At 37.9% G+C, this 23,489-nt stretch overlaps 7 protein-coding genes and 2 non-coding genes across 14 annotated transcripts; 4 read left to right on the forward strand and 5 right to left on the reverse strand.

Annotated features, from left to right (window-relative positions):
* Positions 1-2,107: 2,107 nt before the first annotated feature.
* Positions 2,108-3,435, reverse strand: LOC106316527. The gene is made up of 4 exons (XM_013754430.1): positions 3,210-3,435; positions 3,037-3,114; positions 2,607-2,693; positions 2,108-2,392 (listed from the first exon to the last, which is right to left on the reverse strand). Exons 1-4 carry the CDS (start codon positions 3,210-3,212, stop codon positions 2,303-2,305), a joined length of 258 nt encoding a protein of 85 aa, XP_013609884.1. The 5' UTR covers positions 3,213-3,435; the 3' UTR covers positions 2,108-2,302.
* A 492-nt stretch (positions 3,436-3,927) lies between these two features.
* On the forward strand, positions 3,928-4,000 carry TRNAF-GAA. The gene has a single exon. It is a non-coding gene; the product is annotated as a tRNA-Phe (tRNA).
* Positions 4,001-4,086: 86 nt separating this feature from the next.
* TRNAY-GUA lies at positions 4,087-4,170 on the reverse strand. Its single transcript is given in 2 exon segments — positions 4,087-4,122; positions 4,134-4,170. It is a non-coding gene; the product is annotated as a tRNA-Tyr (tRNA).
* A 111-nt stretch (positions 4,171-4,281) lies between these two features.
* On the forward strand, positions 4,282-5,636 carry LOC106316738. The gene is made up of 5 exons (XM_013754616.1): positions 4,282-4,374; positions 4,727-4,812; positions 4,952-5,039; positions 5,122-5,191; positions 5,298-5,636. Exons 2-5 carry the CDS (start codon positions 4,734-4,736, stop codon positions 5,349-5,351), a joined length of 291 nt encoding a protein of 96 aa, XP_013610070.1. The 5' UTR covers positions 4,282-4,374; positions 4,727-4,733; the 3' UTR covers positions 5,352-5,636.
* Positions 5,637-6,184: 548 nt separating this feature from the next.
* LOC106318398 (FAD synthase) lies at positions 6,185-9,787 on the forward strand. Its single transcript, XM_013756358.1, has 17 exons — positions 6,185-6,343; positions 6,413-6,525; positions 6,820-6,865; positions 6,939-7,096; positions 7,195-7,312; positions 7,396-7,478; positions 7,576-7,635; positions 7,710-7,937; positions 8,038-8,134; positions 8,233-8,283; positions 8,359-8,439; positions 8,557-8,628; positions 8,757-8,819; positions 8,889-9,044; positions 9,251-9,308; positions 9,373-9,425; positions 9,507-9,787. The coding sequence occupies exons 2-17, from the start codon at positions 6,425-6,427 to the stop codon at positions 9,582-9,584; spliced, it is 1,503 nt and encodes a 500-aa protein (XP_013611812.1). The 5' UTR covers positions 6,185-6,343; positions 6,413-6,424; the 3' UTR covers positions 9,585-9,787.
* Positions 9,788-9,797: 10 nt separating this feature from the next.
* Positions 9,798-12,774, reverse strand: LOC106318397 (cytospin-A). Of its 6 annotated transcripts, none has more exons than XM_013756357.1 (11): positions 12,567-12,774; positions 12,366-12,485; positions 12,153-12,280; positions 11,504-12,052; positions 11,305-11,425; positions 11,159-11,213; positions 11,039-11,059; positions 10,869-10,922; positions 10,505-10,624; positions 10,305-10,411; positions 9,798-10,157 (listed from the first exon to the last, which is right to left on the reverse strand). In XM_013756357.1, exons 1-11 carry the CDS (start codon positions 12,725-12,727, stop codon positions 10,010-10,012), a joined length of 1,584 nt encoding a protein of 527 aa, XP_013611811.1. In that variant the 5' UTR covers positions 12,728-12,774; the 3' UTR covers positions 9,798-10,009. The 6 variants fall into 6 exon arrangements, with proteins under 6 accessions (XP_013611811.1, XP_013611810.1, XP_013611809.1 ...); XM_013756356.1 differs by having other exon boundaries at positions 11,009-11,059; XM_013756355.1 differs by having other exon boundaries at positions 11,009-11,059; positions 11,305-11,434.
* Positions 12,775-13,152: 378 nt separating this feature from the next.
* On the reverse strand, positions 13,153-15,711 carry LOC106315489 (transcription factor-like protein DPB). Its single transcript, XM_013753230.1, has 10 exons — positions 15,556-15,711; positions 15,152-15,474; positions 14,842-14,921; positions 14,666-14,709; positions 14,464-14,526; positions 14,211-14,357; positions 14,065-14,133; positions 13,876-13,974; positions 13,733-13,803; positions 13,153-13,670 (listed from the first exon to the last, which is right to left on the reverse strand). Exons 2-10 carry the CDS (start codon positions 15,433-15,435, stop codon positions 13,358-13,360), a joined length of 1,170 nt encoding a protein of 389 aa, XP_013608684.1. The 5' UTR covers positions 15,436-15,474; positions 15,556-15,711; the 3' UTR covers positions 13,153-13,357.
* A 335-nt stretch (positions 15,712-16,046) lies between these two features.
* LOC106315788 lies at positions 16,047-17,936 on the forward strand. The gene is made up of 4 exons (XM_013753610.1): positions 16,047-16,231; positions 16,347-16,546; positions 16,703-16,781; positions 17,033-17,936. The coding sequence occupies exons 1-4, from the start codon at positions 16,126-16,128 to the stop codon at positions 17,725-17,727; spliced, it is 1,080 nt and encodes a 359-aa protein (XP_013609064.1). The 5' UTR covers positions 16,047-16,125; the 3' UTR covers positions 17,728-17,936.
* Positions 17,937-19,743: 1,807 nt separating this feature from the next.
* Positions 19,744-21,501, reverse strand: LOC106315369. The gene has a single exon (XM_013753098.1). The coding sequence runs from the start codon at positions 21,499-21,501 to the stop codon at positions 19,744-19,746; it is 1,758 nt and encodes a 585-aa protein (XP_013608552.1).
* Positions 21,502-23,489: the final 1,988 nt, after the last annotated feature.

Raw genomic sequence — 23,489 nt, forward strand, 5'->3', positions numbered from 1 at the left:
CTCTCACTCTCACTCTCACTCTCACTCTCACTCTCACTCTCACTCTCACTCTCACTCTCACTCTCACTCTCACTCTCACTCTCACTCTCACTCTCACTCTCACTCTCACTCTCACTCTCACTCTCACTCTCACTCTCACTCTCACTCTCACTCTCACTCTCACTCTCACTCTCACTCTCACTCTCACTCTCACTCTCACTCTCACTCTCACTCTCACTCTCACTCTCACTCTCACTCTCACTCTCACTCTCACTCTCACTCTCACTCTCACTCTCACTCTCACTCTCACTCTCACTCTCACTCTCACTCTCACTCTCACTCTCACTCTCACTCTCACTCTCACTCTCACTCTCACTCTCACTCTCACTCTCACTCTCACTCTCACTCTCACTCTCACTCTCACTCTCACTCTCACTCTCTGAGAGAGTGCTTTCACTTTCTCAGCTTCTTCGAGAAAACAAGAGAGATTCTCATCTGTTTTGTTTGCCAGATCAGAGTCTGGTCCTGCTTCCAAATCCTTCATCGCTGCTTTCCTTAGGTCAGTGTAGCACGTGAACGAGTTGGTCATTAGATCGTTCATCTTTTCTTCTGGAAATAGTTATACTATAGAATCAGCAACTAATTAAAACGAGAGAGAGAGAGAAGTCAAGTGATAGATGATAACATAACTCTGTTTTTTTTAAAAAATCTGAGATTCTCTACCGTGAAGAAAGAAGAATGTGAGAATTTGAGAGAAGAGAGAGACGAGTGAGAAGCTTGTGTGCGTTGTGACTAAAGGCTCTATAAATAAACTCAAGGGAAAAAAAATAGCCGTTACGCTCTTTCTTCTTCCCCAACGGCTATATATTTCTTTTCTTTTTGAATTAATTGACCTTTATTCGTTGAAGATATCGAAACCGTAAAAGAAAATACAAACTAAACTGTAATTATTGTGAACGATTACACAACTTTATGTTAAAAAGTCGTTTATACACATTATTACATGTTTCCAGGATACCAGTTATGTTCATCTTAAAGGAGTAAGAAGTGAAAACTAGTTTGGGCCTGGCCACAAACTAGTGTTTTAATTAATGAAGTTATTTTGATGTTCAAAAAAAAGTGACAACTAGTAGAAGTTGGGCCTTTGAGTTTAAACTTCTTTTTTTTTGGGTTAAAAATGGTGTTAGGCCGAATAAATGTAAGGTTGAATTAGGTGATCGGAGTGGTTCAGTGGCCATAAGAAAATGCAATAAGGTCAAATTATATCAATCTATCGTTATACTTTCATTTTAAAAAATCATATCTTACCTCAATACTCATTCTTATGAATATATCACCGACTCTCCTAATAATTTGATCAACAAAAAATAATCCAACATGGTATTAATATGTGTGTGTAACGAGGATACTCATTCTTATGAATATATCACCGATTCTCCTAATAATTTGATCAACTAATAATAATCCAACATGGTATTAATATGTGTGTGTAACGTGGATACTCATTTGATCAACTAATAATAATCCAACATGGTATTAATATGTGTGTGTATATGTCTGGACAACAGGAAGCGTCAACGATGACTCGCTCTAAATACATGAGATTAGACCGAGATACAATGGAGTTTTAAGCGGATTAGGATTAGGGATTAATGGAGACAAATTGGGAAAGTAATTTCTGTGTTTGAGAAATTATTATTTTTTTAAAATTAATAATATTTCATCTAATGTCTAACTCGTTTATGTAATGAAGAATAAGTGTGACAAGAACTGAGGTAGAGGGTATTATGGAGAAATAACACATAAAAAGTATGTGGCCAGCAAAATGTATTTGCAAAGACAAAAAGCGTTATTTAGTGTAATTTTTTCATTCATTAAAGGTCTCTGGTTTGAAGTTTTCACTGCTATTGTGTACTTTTGTTCATCAAAGGTTCTCTGGTTTGAAGTTTTCACCGGTTAGTGGTGTTTCTATTGTGTACTTTTGTTGCTGGTTAGTGGTTATAATGTTGTTGTGGATTGCTATCAGTTTCATCTTTGGCTCACACGTGTATTAAAAGAACTTTATATAGTTACAACTTACAAGTGGTTATCACTAGATTTTGTGATAATGAAATCAAATAAACAGAAGAGTGGAGATAAACAAATATTTTCAAATTATAATATATTCTCTACATTTTTGTGTGATAATAATAACCATTGAAGAAAACGAAGGGGCTGTTATAACAAAAAGAAGACATGATTTTGTGTAAATTTCTTCCACAAGGTTCTTCTCTTATCCACATAATATCAAAAGCTTTTTATTTGAAAAGGAGGACTCAAGCCTTCAATCCTGCTTAACCCCGCCACTCTCCCCTGCAACGACCGGTTTAGCTATTGTTTCTTCTCTACCTGCACTTCCAGCTTCAGCAGTCACCTGTAATAACAAAATGTTATTCAAAGATTCAAATGCAAACCAACCATTAAAATTATAATAAAGTTCATGGAAGCTAACGGATCATGGCATATCGTTGAGTTGAAATATAATGTAAAACATAAACAGAAGCATCCAAACATGTCATTAACCAAACTTGTTCTCAAGTACTAAGAAAAGCCTCAAACGAAGTGAGTAAATAAATCTCTACGCTTACTTTGTTGTCATTCGGCTTGAAAGGACAAGATGGAGGAACTCTTGCTGGCTTCCTGTACTCCCATCCGAGCCATCCATACACTTTGGCCTATAAGACAATACGCCCCAAGAAAATCAACAAAAAGTATCAGACCAAGACATCTAACACTGTAAGATCCACTAAAACATCCACCTACACAGTCTGTCTAGTGTCTACAAAATCAAAATTGGTATGAATATGCCACACTAAGTTTTAAACATTGCTAGCATCTTTGCCCAACTCAAGCAAATTAAAAAAAAAAAAAAAAAAATTAACTTCATGCCTCTCTCTCTTCTTCCTCAATTTAATATCCAAAATTAACTTTTTAATAATACCCATGAATCTGATCATCCTTCCGACCAATTAAAAAATTAAACTTTCGAAGATTACAAACAAAGCAAGATCCAATTACCATTAAGAAATCGATGATCCGGGGGAGTAGATTGATGAGCGGGACGAGGAACAGCGGCACCAAACACATTATACAAACCTGTGTGGAGCTTCATAGATTCAATCAATCCGAAATAGAAACCGCATGATTTACATACAAAGATCCATCAAACAACCAAATTGAACAGCTCTTACCATATTGAAATTAGGGCTCTTGCCTCAGGAATTGGGAATTTCGCCGGAAGTTGAATCGCTGATGAGAGATGAAAACGTGATGTGGACTTTGTGAATGAAAATTAAAAGAAAACTACAAAATAAAAGCAAAGTCTCCGACTTAGCCAGAAGGTTTTGACGGCGTTGCGAACTATTCCGTTAGAATTACCTTTTTAGAAAGTGATGCCGTGAAGAAATTAAACGTAGCTTTGACGGCCAGTAAACAGACAAAACCCAAAAGGCCCTTTAATATTGTTATTCTCAACAGACGAGACAATAGAGCGGTATGTCTGTTTATGTTTCTTCATACAAAGTCGGAATGTTTTTCCAGACATAACTCTCTATCTAAACAGAACAACTACTAACCACAAAAGCTATGTTCCAAGCTCGTAAAGATTCCTAATATTTATTTTCCGACAGCAATTAAATAAAATTTTCACCTTTACAGAACATTGAGATTCAAAAGCAAAAGCTTTTCCTAAAATCCATATCACTAGCACGACATGGTAGAGGAAAATCAAACCTGAGTGGCTATTGGATTTGATTCGACCTAAAGGATCAGATTAGTGACTCAAAAAACGTTGCATGCTGTGAATAAGAAAGTCACTTGACATACCAACACAATTATTTTGTTGATAGTTCATAGTTGATACGATTAATTTACGTTCATATTAAACTATACATTGTAAATCACCATCAAGCGGGGATAGCTCAGTTGGGAGAGCGTCAGACTGAAGATCTGAAGGTCGCGTGTTCGATTTACGCTCACCGCAATAATAATTTTTTTTTTCCACTGTTTTGAAATCCTCTAATCATATAGGCTATAGCGGATTCTTTTTGATAATTAAAAATAAAAATATCCGACCTGCCGGAATCGAACCAGCGACCTAAAGATAACAGCAACAACTACAGTCTTCCGCTCTACCAACTGAGCTAAGGTCGGTCTTGCGTTAACGAGTTATTAGTATGTTTCTAAATGGTATAATAAAAGAAAATATAAATTAAATGGTATAAAAGAAAATATAAATTAAAAAATTAAGTAAAACAAATTACATTAGCTTCTGTTTCAGACAAGCTGTGGTCGGCGAGGTTTTTCTCAAGCCGTCGTCGATTCTCCGTTCATCGAAGCTCCCAATTAAAACCAAAGGTCATCTCTTTCTCTCGTTTGTCCTGGTTTTTTATTTTACGAGCTCTGTTTTCGGATACGTAATTTGAATCGAAGCATCTCTATATCCTCAACTTCTTTGTTCTCAAATCTCCCGCGAAAGATCTTGTCTTTTTCGTGATTTAGGTAGAGCAGTTTTATAGGATATCATCACCTACTGATATTTGGGTAGATTATATATGCATTGCCTAGCATCTGATTGTGACTTGTGAGAATCAATTCTTGCTGTTAAGAATATGAGAGGAAGGTGTTATGATGATGTGTATAATGTATATATATATATATGTATACTCTTCAGTAGCCCTTTACAATGTGATCTTGTTTGTGCATTCAGTTTGACGATGGAAGACGCTTATGATTCTGCCAATGTTTCGAGCAATGATAAAGAGACATCGCTTGAGAAGAACTTTGTGAACCATGGTAAGCATTAACAGTACCATTCCCAATTAAGGCTAAAGTTCTCCTATCCTTGGCTCACTTTCTTTAGAAGAATGTGTAACTGTAAACAAACATTGATCTTACTTAAACCTGTGGTTCCCTTTTTGTTTTTATTTTGCAGCTGAGATTGCATGGCAAGAGATGAGAAAGAACTGGGTTGGAGATCCGTCTAAAAGGACTTCTGAGTTACCTATGGAACCTGTTATAAGGTACATACGAAACCTGCAACGCTTCATGTTTATTTTCATGTATATATTAAGTAACAACACTCTTGAAATCTTGTTTTTGTAGCTTCAACGCCACTTATGAAGAGATGCTTCTAAACAACCACACTCCCTTTCACAAGCCCATCCCTCTAGCTGTCAGTTTCGCCACACACATTTTCTTTTTCTTCTTAATTTGGTTTCATTCATCTGTTGTTAATCCACTGGTAGTATACTAAACTTGGTTTGTGTTCTTATTTGCAGGAAATGGTGGATTTTCTAGTTGATTATTGGCACGGGGATTGTCTTTTCGACTAGTAGGTAACTCAAGTGGGGGGGATTCTCAGTATTCTTTGCTTGGTACAGAGTTTTAGTTGCAGGCTCTACTAATCCACTTATGTCACAGACAAAGAGTGGACCATGTTTTTGTGTAAACTGTTCTACATGAGGTGATGGAATGATGTTTACCGTATAATCTAACGGATTGATTACCCTTTAAATGTTAGGTGTTTTTTTCTATGAAATGATGTTACTTTTCTTTAGAACATGCGGAGATGAAGTAAGAAAACGTGTTGAACGCACTGCGAGTTGCCCAAAGAAAAGTCTTTATAAAAACAAAAGTCGTTGACCTTGATTTTTCTTCATAACCATTTTTTCGTTAATCCCTTGAAAACGACACTTTATTAATCTAATAGTAATAATTAAGCGCAAATTATATCCAATGTGTTATTGACCAGCTATTCTTTGTTGGTATAATGTAGTTTACAATGTCGACAAAAGCCTGCAAATGTAAATACATGCAGCAACTTCATTAGTTAAACTATGATTGTATTTAATCAAAGCTGAGAAAAAGGAGTTTGGTAATTATTAGGTTCAGTGTATATGAACATGATTCAGTTTAAGAACAAGTTCAATGACCCTGTTACTGCTCTTATTATGATTAAATAATACAATATTTAATATAATTACTGAATAACAGTGAATCTTTTTGCTCTCAGTACAAAAGTAAATACTCTCTATGCAGGAAACAAAGTTGCAAGGAAAATTTACAGTGAGCAAGCTTTTTGTCTTTCTCTGTTTCTTTTGTCAATATTCAAATATTATTATATCGGATTTTTGGGTGGGGTTTTAAGATAAATGGGGTGTGGCAATAAAAGATTGAGCTTTGCAATAGAATAGAATATCTATAAAGTTCCAATTTTTATTCTTTATTCAAAGAAGAAGAAGAAGAAGGAAAATCTTCTCTTCATCTCCAGACTCCAGCGAATCTTATAATACTTCCGACGCGATTTTCGAGTCGTCAGAATAAAGGTAAAGCTCCGACGGGATTACTCTCTCAATCTGATTTGAAATTTCAAAGCATTTTGACTTTTTGCCACAGGAGAGAAGAGATGGAGATCGACAAAGCGATCGGAGAAAGCGACGATAAGAGGTTGAAGACCAAGTACAACAACGCCATCTTCGTCATCACAAGAGCTCTCTCCCTTTACTCGTCAGTTTCTCTATTCTCATTTTTTCTAGAGTCTTTGATCTTTAGATTCATTTGTCTTTGCAAACTTTGATTGTAGATGAATCCAAGTTTGTTACTTTTGATGATTCCACGCTTTTGGAATATATTTTTGTAATAATAATGTTTTGTACTGTTTGAAAAATTAATGATAGCTTTCTGTTCATTTCTTGTTTGATCACTGTGTGTGTGTCTCAGATTAGCTGATAACTGTCAACATCATCATTTAATGCAAAATCTGCTTTAATGATTCTTGAAACTCTGTCTGACTTGGTGCAGTATTGAAGAGGTCGCCTTTAGTTTCAATGGAGGAAAAGATTCCACTGTAAGTTCAAATCTCTTTCCTTCTTTTATCCTATTTTCCTGAGTAATAATAGGGACTCTGATCATGATTTTAGGTGTTACTCCACCTTCTCAGAGCCGGCTATTTTCTGCATAAGAAAGAGCAGAGTTGTTCTAATGGAGGTCTATCAAGTTTCCCAGTCCGGACCATATACTTCGAGAGCCCTTCTGCCTTCACTGAAATCAATGCATTTACATATGATGCAGCTCAGACGTAAGAAAAGGAAGTTCTTCTCCTACCTCACGTATGCTTCCAGAATGATATTTATTTCTTCTGCTTGGCTAATCATCTTATTAATTCTATATTGGCAGTTACGGTATCCAGCTTGACATCATTCGCCAGGATTTCAAATCCGGGTTGGAGGCTTTGTTGAAAGCTAACCCTATCAGAGCTATCTTTCTTGGCGTCAGGATTGGTGATCCTACTGCGGTTAGCTTCTCTTCAAATCTCAAGATTTATATGCAAGTATTTTTTTGTAGAACTTGTGAAAATATTTAATCATTGTGATTCAGGTTGGTCAAGAGCAATTCTCTCCTAGTTCCCCTGGATGGCCTCCCTTTATGAGGGTGAATCCTATTTTGGATTGGTCATACAGGTATCCCTTTGGTCACTGTAACCCATAAAAGGTTTTTGAAATTTTGGAAACTAAAGCAACTTTGGTTTCTGATTATTTTTAATGTTTGCCTATGTAGAGATGTTTGGGCATTTCTCCTAACTTGCAAGGTCAAGTATTGCAGTCTTTATGACCAGGGGTAGAATTTTTTCACCTTTTTTTAAAAAAAATGTTTTCTTTCCCAATTCGTCTTATGGTGTGACACTAATACAGATATACATCAATTGGGAGTATTCATGATACTGTCCCCAACGCGTTATTGTCTGTTAACGACACCAGCAGTAAAGAGAAATTCAAACCTGCTTATTTGCTTTCTGATGGGAGGTTAGAGAGGGCAGGCAGAGTCAAGAAAAATGCTTCAACCAAGAACGACGCAGGAAGTGATTCACAGAAACACGAGGTGCTTTTGGCCTCAGTCATTGCCGTTGGCGATGAGATTCTGTAAGTCATTTAATTCTTATTATAAAGTCGCTGGTCGATTGTTTACTACTAGTAGGGGCAGTGAACTTCTTCCAACCCATTTATATGTTCCATAGCTCAGGTCTGGCACTGTTGAAGATCATTTAGGACTGTCTCTTTGTAAAAAGCTGACTTCTGTTGGTTGGTCTGTGCAACAAACTTCTGTTCTTCGGAATGATGTTAGTGAGATTTTTACTCATTGTCTTCGTTGGATCGAACAGAGAAAGTAGATTGTTTCTTATCTCTGTTGACGCTTCACTGTGTTTTCTTTGATCAGATTGATTCTGTATCCGAGGAAGTTGATCGCCAAAGGTCTATCTGTGATATGGTAAGTCCGTTAAATAGATCATCATAAAATCAAGGAGAGAACTGACAGATTACATGTGCTTGATGCTTTTTGGAGGTATTTATATATGGAGGAGTTGGCCCTTTGCATTCAGATGTTACTCTGGCTGGTGTTGCCAAGGCATTTGGGGTTCGCCTGGTACGTATAAGGCAGTTTGAAAAAATGCCATAACATCTTAATGCATCTGAGTGTCAATAATTGGAAATAATCACCAGTCAGTTGTAATGTAAGAAGCTAATAAAGTCGATTTTACAGGCACCTGATGAAGAGTTTGAGGAATATCTTAGGCATCTTATCAGCGAGCATTGCACAGGCGACAGGAATGAAGTGAGTTTTGTCTTGAGAATAACCTTTTAAAATATGTCAAAATAGCTAAGTCGTTTTGCTATGATTTATCCTTGCATTGTTGTTGTGTATATGGTTTCTCACCAAGTTGATTGGTTTTGTCTTTTCAGATGGCTCAGTTACCGGAAGGAATTACTGAACTACTGCATCATGAAAAGCTTTCGGTGCCATTGGTAGGTTTTAACAGAAAAATTAGTATTCTCCTTCAATACCAGTTCGATCACTGATCACCGGTTCTGTAGATCAAGTGCCGCAATGTGATTGTTCTTGCTGCTACAAACACTGAGGAGCTCGAGAAGGAGTGGGAATGTCTGACCGAGCTAACTAAATTGGGTGGAAGTACATCATCACTCATGGAGCTATACGCGTCAAGGCGCTTGATGACATCTTTGACAGATGTATGTTTTACTTTTCATTCCACCTTTTTATTTTTGGCCATGGCTTTTTTTGCTACTTCTTCGCTTTTCATGCAAGAACCTGTGTTTAACCAAGACACGTAGTTCCCGATAGATCAATGGAGAGATGTGTAGTCAGTTGCAGAAAATTTTACTAGTTTCTTCTGGGGAAGAGTGACCTTAGATTTGGGGTTTTTCTTGAAATGCAGGTTGAAATTGCAGAACCTCTGTCCAAACTTGGTCTCGAGTTCCCGGACATATACCTTGGTATACAATCTTTGACCTGTCTAATATCATTTAACTTCTGTCTTAACCACAATTTTCTTCTCAGGGTGTTACCGGATATCCAGACAAGGTCCTATCATCATCTGCTTGAAGGGGAAGGTACAAACACACGCAAGATCTGGTTTCATTTATTTCCTCATTTTTTTTTCAAGTTTCCTTACTATTTGTTTTGTTCTACAGGATAATGCACGGATTGACTCGGCCGTACAGGCTCTATGCAAGAAGTTCAAGGAAGGTGTATTCGTTGACATGAAATAGATACATGTCGAGCGTGAGAGGTGGCTTCAGTGGCCGGTGACAGACGCTGAGATGAAGTAAACCGGGGAGAACCTTTAAACTGAATGTCTTTATCAACTTTTATTATTACGGAATTTGTAGGAAAGTAGCCCAAAAGGGTTTTGCTTTTTATACGTTGTCATGATTCATGAACGGTTTTAATAATGATGATGGTTTATGTTGCATGCTAGAGACTTGATTCCGAAATTTATTTAATCAATTACCTGAAATTGTAATTTTGTACATACTCTACTACCTCTAACAGAACAGAACAAAACACCTTATACATGAGCTCATTGGAGAAGTTGATTACATGATCTGCTCCTTTCCCTGTTTAAGCAGGTATCTACCATCTGCAAGGCTCTTGATTGAATGCAACTCTAAAAACAGTTTAGGCAAGAGGATCATCAGTCTACTTTGAGAATGTTGTTTGTGATGTGTCCTCTTGTAACCGAATCTCTTTGTGGATCAGTTATCCATTGACCATCCACGATGAACTTAATCTCATATGTACCAGGATATAACCACAGTAATGTTGACCAGCATTTCTGTTTCCTGTAAAACACACCATAGAAGCGAAGCATACACCTGAATGTTAAAGTCCTTCACAGTGTGTTTAGGAAAAGGAATCTAAATGTGTCTTCTAGCTAGTAACAATGATCACTCTTTAAAGTTGAGAAAGAGTCAGGAACCAATACTGACCCGGTTGACTTGGATGTTTCAAGCCCCAGTCCCACTCTGTGTTCCCAGCCATTGAAGCTGCCGGTCACCTCCACAACATTACCATCTCCACAATATTCAATCTCAACCTGAAGAAAACAATTCCACTTTACCTCTCTTGTGTAGACTAGACAAATTCACTTTTATTTATTTTAAAGTATATTAAACAAAAGTAAGCTTACCTCTTGCAGTCCTGAGAGACTTTCCTCGGCTTCTTGCAACTCAACATCCTTCTGTGAGACAAGCATTTGGGCCTTTTGTATCTCTGTTTCAGCTTTTCTTTGAAGAACCGAAAGAGACAGCTGAGCCCCAGGAAATTCGAGAATTAGAAACAGAAACAAGTATCACCTTTTACTAGAATAAGAGACTATAGAAACATCAAGGAGACTAGTATCATCCAAGCATAAGAATATTGATTGCCTTCTTTAGAATTCAGAAGCTACATGTCAAAGATCTAAACAATTTTAATTATATAAATGCAGAGGACAAGATATATTTGATTATTAGATGTTCAAACTAAAATGTTCCTGAAGAGTAGTAGCTTACCTTTTCCTTTTCAATCTGCTCTTTTAACCTTGACAGCTCCAGCTCTTTCTGACGCTAATCATGCAATAAATTACTTACAAAGTTAGTTTGCAAAATTCACTTTATCTATTCCACATAGTGAAAGAAAGCAATCAATGTACCAGCATGAACCTCAGCCGAGTAATTTCAACCTGTTTTTCCCGTTTCATTGTCTGTAATCATTTCAGAACAAGGTTCTATGAGCATATGTATACGAAAAAAAATAGGTTTATTCAATAACTTAAGACATGAGTTCAGTGATCTGTCAACACCTCATCATGTGAATCCTTGTCCAGTTCAGCATTCCCATATTGGTGATCACTATTCCTGTGAATAAAATATCCAGAATCACATATAAAATCCAAAATAATGGTCAAGAGCAACAGACTGACTAGACCTGTATATGTATAGAACTCACCTTTGAGAGTTATTAGCTTCTGTCGCATAGGTAACCTCCTCATATGCTAGGGCACTTCCATTTGGCGCCATACTCACTCTTCTCTGACCACCATGACTGTACTCACCACCTTTGATTGTTTCTGCACTCACTTTAGTTTCTTCAGGACAGCTTTCATTAGGTATGTTATATTCATCATCTGAAACTGGTTCCAACATACCATCAACTGTATCCAAGTATCCATTCTGGATAAATCTGGCTGTTTTTTCTTCTATGCTTGACGCTGAAGAAGAAAGACTTAACATCCCATCCTTATCATCAGCCTCAACCACACTATCGTCAGCACCACCAGAACGATTTTCAGCCATATCATCAATCTGCTGATTCTGAAAATTCTCTGCATTCTCACCAGACAAGGATTCAGTAGCAACACTTTCAACAACGTTTTTGGTGTAGTTGAGATCTTGACTGGTGCAATGATCATCGGTAAGAGGGGCATCCTCGCCCACGTCATTGACGTCCTCATCCTCCTCTGCCACCAAAACATTGTCAGCTTCTCTCTCTGAAGAGCTTGAAGTGGAGTCTTCCATTCTCGAAACTGCAGACAACGAAGATTCATTTTCAATCACCCCTCCACATTCTTCATCAACTTCCTCTGTAAAATTATGTGTTCTCTGATCAAGAGAGACACTAGCATCTGTTGCAGTAGAGTACATCTCAGTGCTTGAAGGTGGTTCGGTAGAGTCAAGTGCTTCTTCGTCCTGACCTTCTACACCAGATAAATATAAGTGTTATATCAGAAAATAAGAGACTTATCTTACATAATCATTTTTTTTTAATGGTGCTCTTAACTCATTAACGCGTAGGACCTGTTAAAGAATCTTCCAAAGAGACGCCACTTGGACTTGTAAGCTCATTACAGTCGTCTTCAGAGTTTGAAAGAAGATCCCTGATGAACTTATATCCTCTTCGTCTGACAACGTTTGCAAGATCAACTCTACATATATAAATTAAATTAAATCAGAAGAATTTTTCTAGCAAAGTATTCAACTTTAAATCTAGAAATTTAAGAAAGTTGGAACCTTTCGTGTGCAGAGAGTTCCTTCATGGAGGGCACGTGACCTGGAGGAAGCCCAGCCGAAGCAACGAACTCCAGAATCTCACTCCGAAGCTCCTCGTTGCTCTTCACTCTCTTACGAACTCTGCAAAAAAGTAAATCGGATTCAAGGAGACTTATTACACAACAGTAACCGAAACTGACACACCGTGTCCGAATTTCGAACCTGGTTTGTTTGATGGAGCAAGCAAAACAAACGAAACCACTCTTCTTTTTCTTCAAGTGGGAAACAAAAAGAAGTTGCCGTTGCTGCTGATGACGATGATGGTAGAACATTGGATTCCGATTTTGTAAGGAAGCCAAAGAGAATAAAGACAAAGTCGCCATGGCTGTCGGACTCCGAAGTTGCCAGCATCTATCACTGACTAAGAGAAGAGAATCAATCATATAATAAATAAGTAACATTTATTTCTCTAGTGATCACATTTTATTTAACAGTTTAACCGAACCGGGATCCGGTTCCACCATCAAACCGGAGACTGTTTGTCCTGATTGGTAGTATAAGCTAATATATAAGATTTTTTTTCGATTTTTCTAGGTAACTTTTACTTTATTAAAAACTGTTCAACAAATCATATTTAATAATCTATTTTGTAATTGGTTGAATACCATTAATTTATAGTTTTAATGTTATTTTCTAGATAGAAATTAATTTTTCGCATCCTGTATTTAGGAACTGGGCGAGTATCTGATATGAGCCGTATGTAAAATTCAAAATCACCGGTTCCGATTGAACAAAACCAAGCATCATGTAACCCAAATTCGCAATCTCCAACTGGTTTAGAAAGCAATCCTAGATTTGGTATTACCAAACCGGTACACCATCAGTACAAATTTACCGCTAAGCTCTTTCTTTGTCAAAAAAAAAAAACAGGTAGTTTTATTTTCTTTCTTAATAAGACTAACAGTTTTACTTTTACAGATATTGTACAATGACTGTTGAGCTTCAGCTGTGTTTTACTTCTCCGGCTTCACCGAGACAGACGGTGATGTCGCCTGAGCAGCGTCGTTGTTAGTCACAGGCGTAGGAATAACACGTGGCTGAGAATGCAGTTGATGATTTTGAGGTAACTGAGGATGAGACTGGTACATATCCGCTGGCTGAGGCGGCGCTGGATCGGTGCTAGGGCCTTGGTTATTGTTTTCAAGCATGAGAATATTGTGAGAAGTTTGTTGGCTGTTATTGTTGTGAGCGTTGTTAAATGGCGGCTGCTCGCAAAACTTCATCGTCTTGAGGACAAAGTTGTCGTCGTGGAGCTCAAATGGAGTGCTGCACACATCAAGAAGATGTAAATAAAGTTATCTGGCTGAAAAAAGAGAAGGATCTTTAACCTGTTGAAATCGAAATGAACGAGCTGCATGTCTTCTGATATTTCCACTTCTACGGTCGCATGAGGACGAGTCTGGTGGAGTATAGTATAACAACAACAATCAGACAATGACCAAACCAAGACTAAGCTTCTGGTGAAGTTTACCTGGACGAGGATAAAGGGAAGAGCAACACCGCCACTAGGAGCGTTTCCGGAGCTATATAAGTGTTCGTTTCTCCGTATCAGATTCTGAAGGCCTACATACTATTCACACACAGAAGAAGAAGAAACCATGTAAGAATCATTTATGGTTAAGAGGAAAGGGAAGATCAAGAAGTGGTGTCTGTTACTTACTTGTTCTTCCAGCTCTTGGGCGTATGCTGTTTTCTTTTCGATTCTGTTCCTAAGTGAGAGTCTTTCAGCCTGCATAAGTCAAAACTCAACTTCAGGAAGAGCTTTGGAACATAAGCAAGCAAACACAGAACGTTGGGTTTGAAAACCTTTAATTCTTCAATGTCGCTTAGGCTTGTCCGAGGAAGACCTCTCCACTGAATCTCTTTTTTATCCTTGGATATTATATCCATAGCCATGAGGACGTTTAGAGCGTCGTATACTCTTCTTCTTATGTTCTTCTCATCATACTGTTGCTGTTTAAAATTGAATTCAGACGATGTAACTCTATCATAGTCTAAAGAAGGAACCGCATATATCGCACCGTGTTCTCAAGTTATGAACTATTGAAGAATCGCATACCTGATCAGGGGGTGTACCATCGTTATTTGGGAGTGCAAATTCAGCAACAAGCTCGTCCGCAACCTGAAAGTACTTTCACCCTGTCAGATACAGTATTTACAGAGCTACTACACGTTTGCAATACTTGTCACGAGAGAAATTGATATGTAACTTGCAAGGCAGAGATATTGTGAAGCTTCTGTTCTAAGGAAAATTACAATACCTCGTTGTACGTTGTCCTTCCTTTGCTTTCCACCTTTTCACAAACTGAGAGGAAGCCGGAAGAACACAAGATCAGTTAAGTTTAGAAACAAAATCAGGAGGCATCATCCACAACTCATAGCTATAAACTTTATGAAAAAATAATAATATAGATGAAAGAAGAAGAAAAGAGGAGACCTTTCATGCTAAATTGACGTAGGCCTCTTCCAGTTTTATCAGGACCAGTCGCACGCTGTCCTCTCTTCTTCTTCTTGACACTGTCAATAGATTAATGATCAGTTAAACCTCCACAAAAGATATTTTAACAACTTACACAAAAACACTAGCCTAATACAATTTCTATGTGACCGGGGCAAGGATAATAAGAAACGAAACATATCAGGAAAGCTTTAAAAAAAAAAAAAACAAACATTTTTACAAGGCTAAGCTCATAAAGAAGAGACCTTTTTACCAAATCCAGGAACAGAGATGTGAAAGTGAAACATACCCAGAAGCAGGTCCTTGAGAAGCAGCATCGTCACCCTGAATATCCAAATTATTCAGCTGTATAAAGGCACTGTCGGTAGCAGATGTAGTAGTAGCCACAGTGGTTGTTTGCTCGCTCCTGCTCGACGGGGAGCCCATACTGCCGCCGCTAGTGGATACCGACTGAGCTGAAACAACCGTGCCCCAAGACCTATTACTAGGGTTATTGTTATTGTTGTTGTTGGTTACAGAACCATCGTCATGTTGGCGGTTGTTGTGATTAGAATTAGACCCAGTCGTTGTCATTCTTCTCCCCCCCCTAACTAACTACCGCACTAACCGCTACTGCAACAATTTACAATAAAATCCCTATAATTTCGTTATAATTTGTTATGATTTTGAAGGAAAAAGAAGATGATTACTGACCTCAAAATCGACTGCACACTAAAGGGAATTGGACAAAAAGCTTCTCCAGATTCTTTAGTCTGAAACAAGAATCTTCGTCGCGTTATAATGTTGAGAAGAAGAAGCAAAGGGAAGAAGAGATGGTCCGGACCACACTGACTCTCGTAGGTAAATAAAGCCAATTACTTTATCTGTATTATTAATATAATAAAGAAACGATTTTTTTTTTTTTATCGTGTGAGAAAGAAGGAAGCTTAAGGTTCACGAAAGGAACATAAAGAAGGCCCGTTTAATAATGAGCCAGCCCAACACGAGGCGCATGAATGAAAAGAAAACAAATAATATCTGGCCTATTTTAACCCTGACCTCGTGTTACGTATGTGATGAATAGTTTATACACATCATCAAACTTATAATAAAGTTTTGTATTATCACCATCATCGATTAATGCACGTCATCATCATTAATCATGCACGTCGGCTTCTATATATATATATATATACATCTCTTTCCCCTTTGTATTCTTCTTCCAGAGCATATTCGAAAAGTCTTCCCCCAAAAAAGGAAAGATCAAAAATCCTGAAATCGCCGATGGGTGAAGGAGAGAAGAAGGCAGTCGCCGTCGTGGTGATGAAGCTTGATATGCATTGCGAAGGCTGTGGGAAGAAAATCAAACGCCTCTTGAAACATCACAAAGGTAATATATATCAATCATCTTTCGTTAATACTCTCTGCAATTGATCATCTATATATAAAGGATTGGACTTTATGAAAAACCCTAATTAACGCGGATTCTCTGATTCTTCTCTCAGGCGTGGAAGATGTGACGATTGATTACAAAGCCGACGAGTTGACGGTGATCGGAAACGTAGATCCCGCGGCGGTTCGAGATAAAGTGGCCGACAAAATTAAGAGGAAAGTAGAGATTGTATCAACATTGGCGCCGAAGAAAGAGGAAGGAGAGAAGAAAGCTACTACTCCTCCTCCTCCTTCTCCTGCTCTACCAAAAGAGGTAATGTTTAAGTTTCATACGTTTAGTCCCCATTTGCTTTTGTGGTCTGTGTGACGTGTGTGCACTTTCATTACTTTGAAAAACAAACTCGTTCGTTGTTATTTTTAATTAAGACTGATCGTTGTTTCTGATGTAATTTTATTTGATGTGATGCAGAGTACGGTGGTTTTTAAGACGAAACTTCACTGTCAAGGTTGCGAACACAAAATCAAAAGAATTGTCGGCAAAATTAATGGTAAGTTTATTATTATCCTTAAATATCCATATTTGAATCTTTCTTAGTATTAAAAATAATAAAATGAGTGTTAAGGTTGGTGATTAAATATCCTTTTATAGTTAGGTTGAAACTACATCTATAACGTAGCTTCCTTATTTATTATTTTTGTGGAAAAAATTATCAAATGGTTAGCTATAAAGTCGTTAGCCTAAATTTATGGGTCAAGTATCCCATTAATAACGAATTAATGTTTTGATGTTTATTTACAGGGGTTAGTACAGTGGCCATTGATAGCGCCAAGGACTTGGTGATAGTGAATGGGATCATTGACGTTAAACAACTCCTTCCTTATCTCAACGAGAAGCTTAAACGCAAGGTCGAAGTCGTTCCCTCGAAAACAGAGGAAGGAGCCACCGGGGCAGCTGGTAGCGAGAAGGACAAAGGTGCTGGTGAAAAGAAAGATAATAAAGATGTCGGAGAAAAGAAAGAAAGTGGTGGTGAAAAGAAGAAAGAAGTACCCCCAGACGGTGGTGCTACGGTGGATGTGAAGAATTCTGAGTATAGCGGTTATGGTTATCCGCCTCAGCCCATGTATTACTACCCACAAGGACAAGTATACGGTCAACACTACATGATGCAAGGTCAATCATCATCTCAATCCTATGTTCAAGAACCGTATACAAACCAAGGATACGTACAAGAATCTTATGCAAACCAAGTGTACGGCCAACACTACATGATGCAAGGTCAATCATCATCTCAATCTTATGTACAAGAACCGTATACAAACCAGGGATACGTACAAGAATCTTATACGAATCAAGGTTACGGTCAAGGGTATGGACAAGAAGCAACACCACCACAACCGTACCAAGGGTATGGAGATCCTTATGATCCATATGCTCATATGCGTGCTCCTGGGATGTTTAGTGATGAGAATCCAAATGGTTGTTCTATTATGTGAGTGAAATGAGAGTGGGGCCGGGGTCATTGTAAATAATAAAAGGAATATAGGGAGAGAATGATAGGTATGACAAAATTGTAATACTAAACCCGCGAGATTGGCCGGTTTAGAACCGGTTTTTGAGAGGCGTGTGTTGGTTCTTATTTGTTGGTCGGGTCTATTGGCTATATATATACTAGTTTTCTTCTATTATAAGATTGAATCCTCCTCTGTTCTCTATTACTTCTTTTTTCTAATTCAAGTGATCATTATGAGAATATTTATCTTTGCTTCTAAAAGGTTTCTCTTCAAGAAAAGCATTTTAAAGTTTTGAAAGTGAACGGTCCATCACCACATTCCACATAAATAAAGACGAAATGGAAGTGAAGGTCTATTACGAAAGATCATTACAGCTAGTCCTAGGTCTTAAAGTCGTTCAAAATCGTTTCACGTATAGTTACAAAATGATATGATCAACTCGTTTATAATTTAAAATTTGTTATAGGATGAAAGTCATATATATCCAATATCAATAACACAACCGACACAAGAGAGTCGTATAGGAAGCGGTTACTGCATTTCAAATCAAACATCACAACGGGAGAAGAATAATTCATTTCATACTAGTCTTTCTTCGGAATAGGTGGATTTCTAACGCAATGTTTATACTATATTAGACAAAACTCATATAACTTGCATTCAAAGATACATATAAGAAAGAAAAAACGTATGTTTAAAAAAAAATGAGCATATGATTGTATTAATTTGAAACAATATTATTTTGTCTCTTTGGTTTTAATAAGGCCAAAAAGAAGGGTCGATGGAGACGTTATTTATGGATGTTAGGTATGAAATAAGTTTTGAGGTTGAGTTTAGTTAATAACATTTATCATATAATCTATACATCAAATTGCTATGTGCATATTTGCAAAAAAAAAAAAAAAAATTGCTATGTGCATTGTCTTATTGCATCAGGAAATTTGTGTTTTTAAACTGTCTTCATCAGACGTGATCATCAAAACTTGTTAGTGGCCAGAATTGCCAAGGGACAAAATTACTATTAGCATTCTCCAGTGGATACATTTACATACAGAGAGTGATATGATATAATCAACTTACCAAATACCTAAAACTGAACGTACATTTACGTTCTTGCATGATTGTTCGAGATCTTAAACTGGACTACTTCTATCTATAAGGCTATACGTGAGCTCCACCAAGAGATAACATGCGAACATAAAATTCTATTAAACTTCCTCCAAATCATTTGCTGATGCGAAAACCTAACCCCGCACTTATACTTATAATAATGTCATATAAAATTACAATTCAAATAAAGAAGACCCGTCAGCGACATTATAAAAATAATATTATCATCATGAAACATGGTGAGGTGAAACCATTAACTGAAATGCCACGTATATCCTGAAAGATACATATAAATTTATTTTTGAAAAATACAAAGATGCATATAATTTTTCATCAACATGTTAGTATTTTTTTTCTTAAATTTGCATTAGCGACTACCATTTTGTTACATATACTATTTGTTTACTAATTTCTTCTTGATCCTTAATATCAATATGGCAACTAAGTAGATGCCGTTCAAAAACTTTTACACTGAATACATTTGTGGTTGTGAATATTGTATAAATGAATGAGCATGAGCCATGATGATAAATTGATGTATGATTAATGGTGTGGGGTTTTATGTTGACATGTTATAATTAGCGGAACCGGTCCATGTCAGGCCCACACTGCAATTTTTTTTGTCTCGGTTTATGACACGGCACGAGCCTCCCCGTATGGTCGACTTGTATAGCTGGAATATGTAATTTTTTTTAAAAAATTGGCTTTCAAAATTAAGAGCAAAAATTAAAAACGTTTACAAGACCATTAAGGTCTTAAGTGAGCAATACCCAATAGTGAAACTAATAGTTTAGAACTTTCTTTAGCCCTAAGCCCAGTAAACCTATTTGATGGAGAAAGTCATACAGAGGAGAGCAGTCGCAAGTGAGATGGATGAGAGATGAGGCTTCATGCAAGACGGAACCATGTCTGCATCATACTAGAAGATAGGCGTGGGTTCGATTCTCTGAAACTTTGAATCCTGTTTCTGATTTGTAAATCTACAACCCGGAAGAGGCGATCAGCAGAACGAAAAGAGTTGGAATGCAGTCTGGCGTTCCTTTCATTCCAGGTCCAGTATATTGTTGACTGCCATGCCAGTAGGGTGAGTAATCGAAGTGCCCTTGAAGCTCTACTAGTTGGTAAAGTAATCATCTGATTATGCGCGTCCGGCCAGTTGCGTGAGGGTGTAAGAGAGCATCTTCTGGAGCTTTTCAACCACAAGTTATAGGCAAATTCACACTCAAAATAGAGATGATTACGAGTTTCGGGGAAGCTGTTACACAGTAAGCAGACAGGCGGAACCTGAAGGCCCCAACGTAGAAGACGATCCCGTGTTGGGCAGCGATCCAAAACTACTAGCCAAGTGTGAAAATTATGTCGGGGAATTCCGTAGGAGGTCCACACCGCAGTCGCCCAATTTACCTCATCATGCGCCCCTCTCAGGTAATGATACACTTCACCAGTAGAGAACTTGCTAGAGATCCTTCCTTCTATCTCCCATTCAAAGTAGTCTGGCTCAGTTGTGAGGTTGACTGTAGTTAAATGTGCTTGAAGTTGTAGCTGTTGCTCTGATCTTGCAGGTGGAAGACGCCATGATCCATTACGGAATAGTGAGGCCACTGTTGCTTGTTGAGGAATGCCTAACCTTGATGATTGAGCGTTCAGCAGTGTAGCAACATTTCCTAGGGGGGACCAGTTGTCATGCCAAAATCTAGCAGATAGTCCATTCTCCAATCGCAGTTTAATCAATGGGTAGAAAACATCTTTAAGTTTGAGGATCTTGTTTGCGAGCCAAGAGAATGAAACCTTTGGCTTTGTAGTCCAATAGTTGTGGATCGATCCCTTGAGTACAACTTCTCTGAACCAAGCCACCCACATTGATCCTGATCTAAAGAACAGAAGCCACACTAGTTTCAGACAGCATGCTTTGTTCCATGTATGAAGATCCTTCACGCCGAGACCTCCTTGCTGTGTTGTTAGGACCACTGTCTCCCATGCGACCCTAGCAGTGTTATGGCTATCAATATCACCTCTCCAAAGGAACATACTGCAGAGGGAATTTATTCTAGCAATACACGCCTTTGGGAGGATGAAAGCTGAGCACCAGAAGGTAGTAATACCAGCTATAACCGTTTTGATTAGAAGTAATCTGCCAGCAAAAGACAGGGATTTTACTGACCAGGATGAAAACTTCTTTTTGATTTGATGTATCAGGGGCTCACAAGTGACGAGGTTGAGCTTTCTTGAGTTCAAGGGGACGCCTAGATAACGAACAGGAAGTGTGCCACAGATCATACCCGTTGAAGCCTGAATGGTATCCACTTCTTGGTCTGTCATACCTGAGGCATAGAAGCTTGTTTTCTGCATACTGATCGCCAGTCCTGATCTTTTCTCGAATTCCTTCAGGACTTGCAGCACTTGTTGGACCGAGTGGAGGGAACCGTCAATGAAGATCAGTAGATCGTCAGCGAAAGAGAGGTGAGTCATCTTCATAGACTTGCAGTTTGAGTGATACTTTATCTTTTCCTGAGCTGCTGCGGAGTTAAGCATGAATGATAGACAGTTCATAGCTATTACAAAGAGATAAGGGGAGAGGGGGTCTCCTTGTCTCAAACCTCTGCTTCCTTTGAAGTACCCGTTTACAGTTCCATTATAACCGACCATGAAGCTCGTTTTGCAGATGCAAGCTTTAAGCAGTTTGACGAAATGAGGAGGAAGTCCTAAGCTTTCCAGACATGAGAAGAGGAAAATCCATGAAAGTGTATCAAAAGCCTTCGCTATGTCCACTTTAATGGTAATCCTCGGGGTCCCTTTGTTCTTGTGATACCCATATGGAATATGTAATTGCGAAAATAGAAAGGTCCTATTGTGTAGTTGTGTTCCACCAATCTCAAATAAGAACTCGCTGATCGGTACATGTGAGGTGTGTAGACTGAAGACAAATGTATAATCTCTTTAATTGCGAACATAAATGTGTTATTGTGTTCCATGAAACTCAAATAAGAGCTCGCTGCCTGGTCTTACGTGTGTGAGGTGTAGAGTGTACACATATGTATATTCCCTTTCTAGTATTTTTCTCTGTTTGTTTTTAAATCTCCCACTACTAATTTTTTCTTTTAAAAAGTTCCGTTATACTTATTTATTTCTTTATTTTACTTATATTGTATTCCTGTATCTATTGGTTTATATATATGTATAAGCAGCCAAATTCCCCACAAAATCTAATTTTTTGTGAATACATGAATTTTTTAGATTTTAATTCTTCCAGCCTAAGTTGATATAACCATGCCAGCAAGTTAGAAAGAAAAAATAACCATATTTTGTTAATCAAAGACAAAATTCATACTTATAAGGACATTCTGAGTTTTTCAAAATGACTTGGTCGCGCAGCCACACGTGCAACCATGTGTTCAAACCATGTTTGACATTCCAATACATATTAATAAAGATACTATAGTTTGACAAACTTGGGCTCTTAAGAAAATATACTAAAAAGATCCGACCACTGATGCATTTGAGCTCTTCTCGGTGTCGACTCTGGTTCAGATATATTCAGATATATCTCTCTATCCTTCACTTTCGGTAAGCATATCGGTCCAATACATAAGAGTATTATTACATATATTGTATGTAATGGATCTAAGACCATCTTTATAGCTGAGTCCTTAGTGGGTTCTTAAGTATAATAAGACATTTAATTAAATCAAAAAAAAAAAAATTAGATAACCGATCCTTAATAGAGAGTTTTGGCAACCGGTAGTAAAAAGAGTTCTTAATACACCTGTCAGCAAACTGTGAATTGTGATTTTTTTTCTTTTCTTTCTCTCCTTTCTCTCCTCTTCTCTCGCGTTCTCCGTCGTCCCGACGTCTGCTTTTGTGAAGAGAAGCATATCTTCCGTGCAATCGGCGTCTTCTCTGTCTTTCTCTTCTCTCGTCTTCTCCTCTCCGTCGCGAAGGGAAGCGGCGACGAAACAGAGGGTTACAAATCGGCTTCTCACGGTGAAGTCAGCCTCCGGCAAGACTTACAGCCAGTTTAGCAGCGGAGACAGGACTCAAACGCCGCACTTCCTGGGAATCGGTCTCTCTTTTTTCCCCGCAAAGTTTGATTCTTTTCGTTAACCCGCAAGCTAAAGTTTCGTGCTTTGGCATTTCTTTGGATCGATTGAACATGTTCTCAGCTGCTTCTCTTATTAACCTTTGTTAGATGGATTGAGAATCTGCGAGGTTTGTCCAATTGTTCAGACACAATGTTGGGACTTTAGATGGTTACTTGTCTGAATTGCGACCATTTTAACTAGTGTGTGGGAGTTTGAACAGCTGGGGATCTGATTTTCAGTGCTTTTATTGATCTGCTGCAGAGATCATATGTTCACAAGAAGAGGAACAGAAGAATGAGGGAGAAGCAAGAGTTGTTGAGTGGTGTGAATGCTTTCGCAGCAAACATGTTTACGGTATTACCTCATCTGTGTGTTCTGTTTTTTTTTATCTTGCCTCATATGTTGTTTGTTTTTGTATGCACTTGTTGCCCCTCCTCTTTCATTATTTGTAGAAAAACTGGTTTGCTTTACAGATTGAGCTTCTTGAAAAAAAGTACATACAGATTTAGTGTTTCCTGCTTTGCTTCTCCCATAAGCTGAAACTCTGTCCTATAG

The sequence above is a fragment of the Brassica oleracea genome, chromosome C9 (genome assembly GCF_000695525.1).
Source record: "Brassica oleracea var. oleracea cultivar TO1000 chromosome C9, BOL, whole genome shotgun sequence".
NCBI classification, from domain to species: domain Eukaryota; kingdom Viridiplantae; phylum Streptophyta; class Magnoliopsida; order Brassicales; family Brassicaceae; genus Brassica; species Brassica oleracea.

Coding starts and splice junctions, on each gene's coding strand:
- LOC106316527 (XM_013754430.1), bottom strand. Junction 2,694..3,036: donor GGATCATCGATTTCTTAATG/GTAATTGGATCT, acceptor ATTGTCTTATAG/GCCAAAGTGTATGGATGGCT. Junction 2,393..2,606: donor TCAAGCCGAATGACAACAAA/GTAAGCGTAGAG, acceptor TTGTTATTACAG/GTGACTGCTGAAGCTGGAAG.
- LOC106316738 (XM_013754616.1), top strand. CDS start 4,734: ATGGAAGACGCTTATGATTCTGCCAATGTTTCGAGCAATGATAAAGAG. Junction 5,040..5,121: donor CCTATGGAACCTGTTATAAG/GTACATACGAAA, acceptor TTGTTTTTGTAG/CTTCAACGCCACTTATGAAG. Junction 5,192..5,297: donor ACAAGCCCATCCCTCTAGCT/GTCAGTTTCGCC, acceptor TCTTATTTGCAG/GAAATGGTGGATTTTCTAGT.
- LOC106318398 (XM_013756358.1), top strand. CDS start 6,425: ATGGAGATCGACAAAGCGATCGGAGAAAGCGACGATAAGAGGTTGAAG. Junction 6,526..6,819: donor AGAGCTCTCTCCCTTTACTC/GTCAGTTTCTCT, acceptor GACTTGGTGCAG/TATTGAAGAGGTCGCCTTTA. Junction 7,479..7,575: donor ATTTTGGATTGGTCATACAG/GTATCCCTTTGG, acceptor TTGCCTATGTAG/AGATGTTTGGGCATTTCTCC.
- LOC106318397 (XM_013756352.1), bottom strand. CDS start 12,727: ATGGCGACTTTGTCTTTATTCTCTTTGGCTTCCTTACAAAATCGGAAT. Junction 11,214..11,304: donor GAAGCTAATAACTCTCAAAG/GTGAGTTCTATA, acceptor TTTTATTCACAG/GAATAGTGATCACCAATATG. Junction 11,060..11,158: donor ACAAGGATTCACATGATGAG/GTGTTGACAGAT, acceptor AAATGATTACAG/ACAATGAAACGGGAAAAACA.
- LOC106315489 (XM_013753230.1), bottom strand. CDS start 15,435: ATGACAACGACTGGGTCTAATTCTAATCACAACAACCGCCAACATGAC. Junction 14,358..14,463: donor ATGGTACACCCCCTGATCAG/GTATGCGATTCT, acceptor AATTTTAAACAG/CAACAGTATGATGAGAAGAA. Junction 13,671..13,732: donor GTTCATTTCGATTTCAACAG/GTTAAAGATCCT, acceptor TGATGTGTGCAG/CACTCCATTTGAGCTCCACG.
- LOC106315788 (XM_013753610.1), top strand. CDS start 16,126: ATGGGTGAAGGAGAGAAGAAGGCAGTCGCCGTCGTGGTGATGAAGCTT. Junction 16,232..16,346: donor CCTCTTGAAACATCACAAAG/GTAATATATATC, acceptor TTCTTCTCTCAG/GCGTGGAAGATGTGACGATT. Junction 16,782..17,032: donor AATTGTCGGCAAAATTAATG/GTAAGTTTATTA, acceptor GTTTATTTACAG/GGGTTAGTACAGTGGCCATT.
- LOC106315369 (XM_013753098.1), bottom strand. CDS start 21,501: ATGGTCGGTTATAATGGAACTGTAAACGGGTACTTCAAAGGAAGCAGA.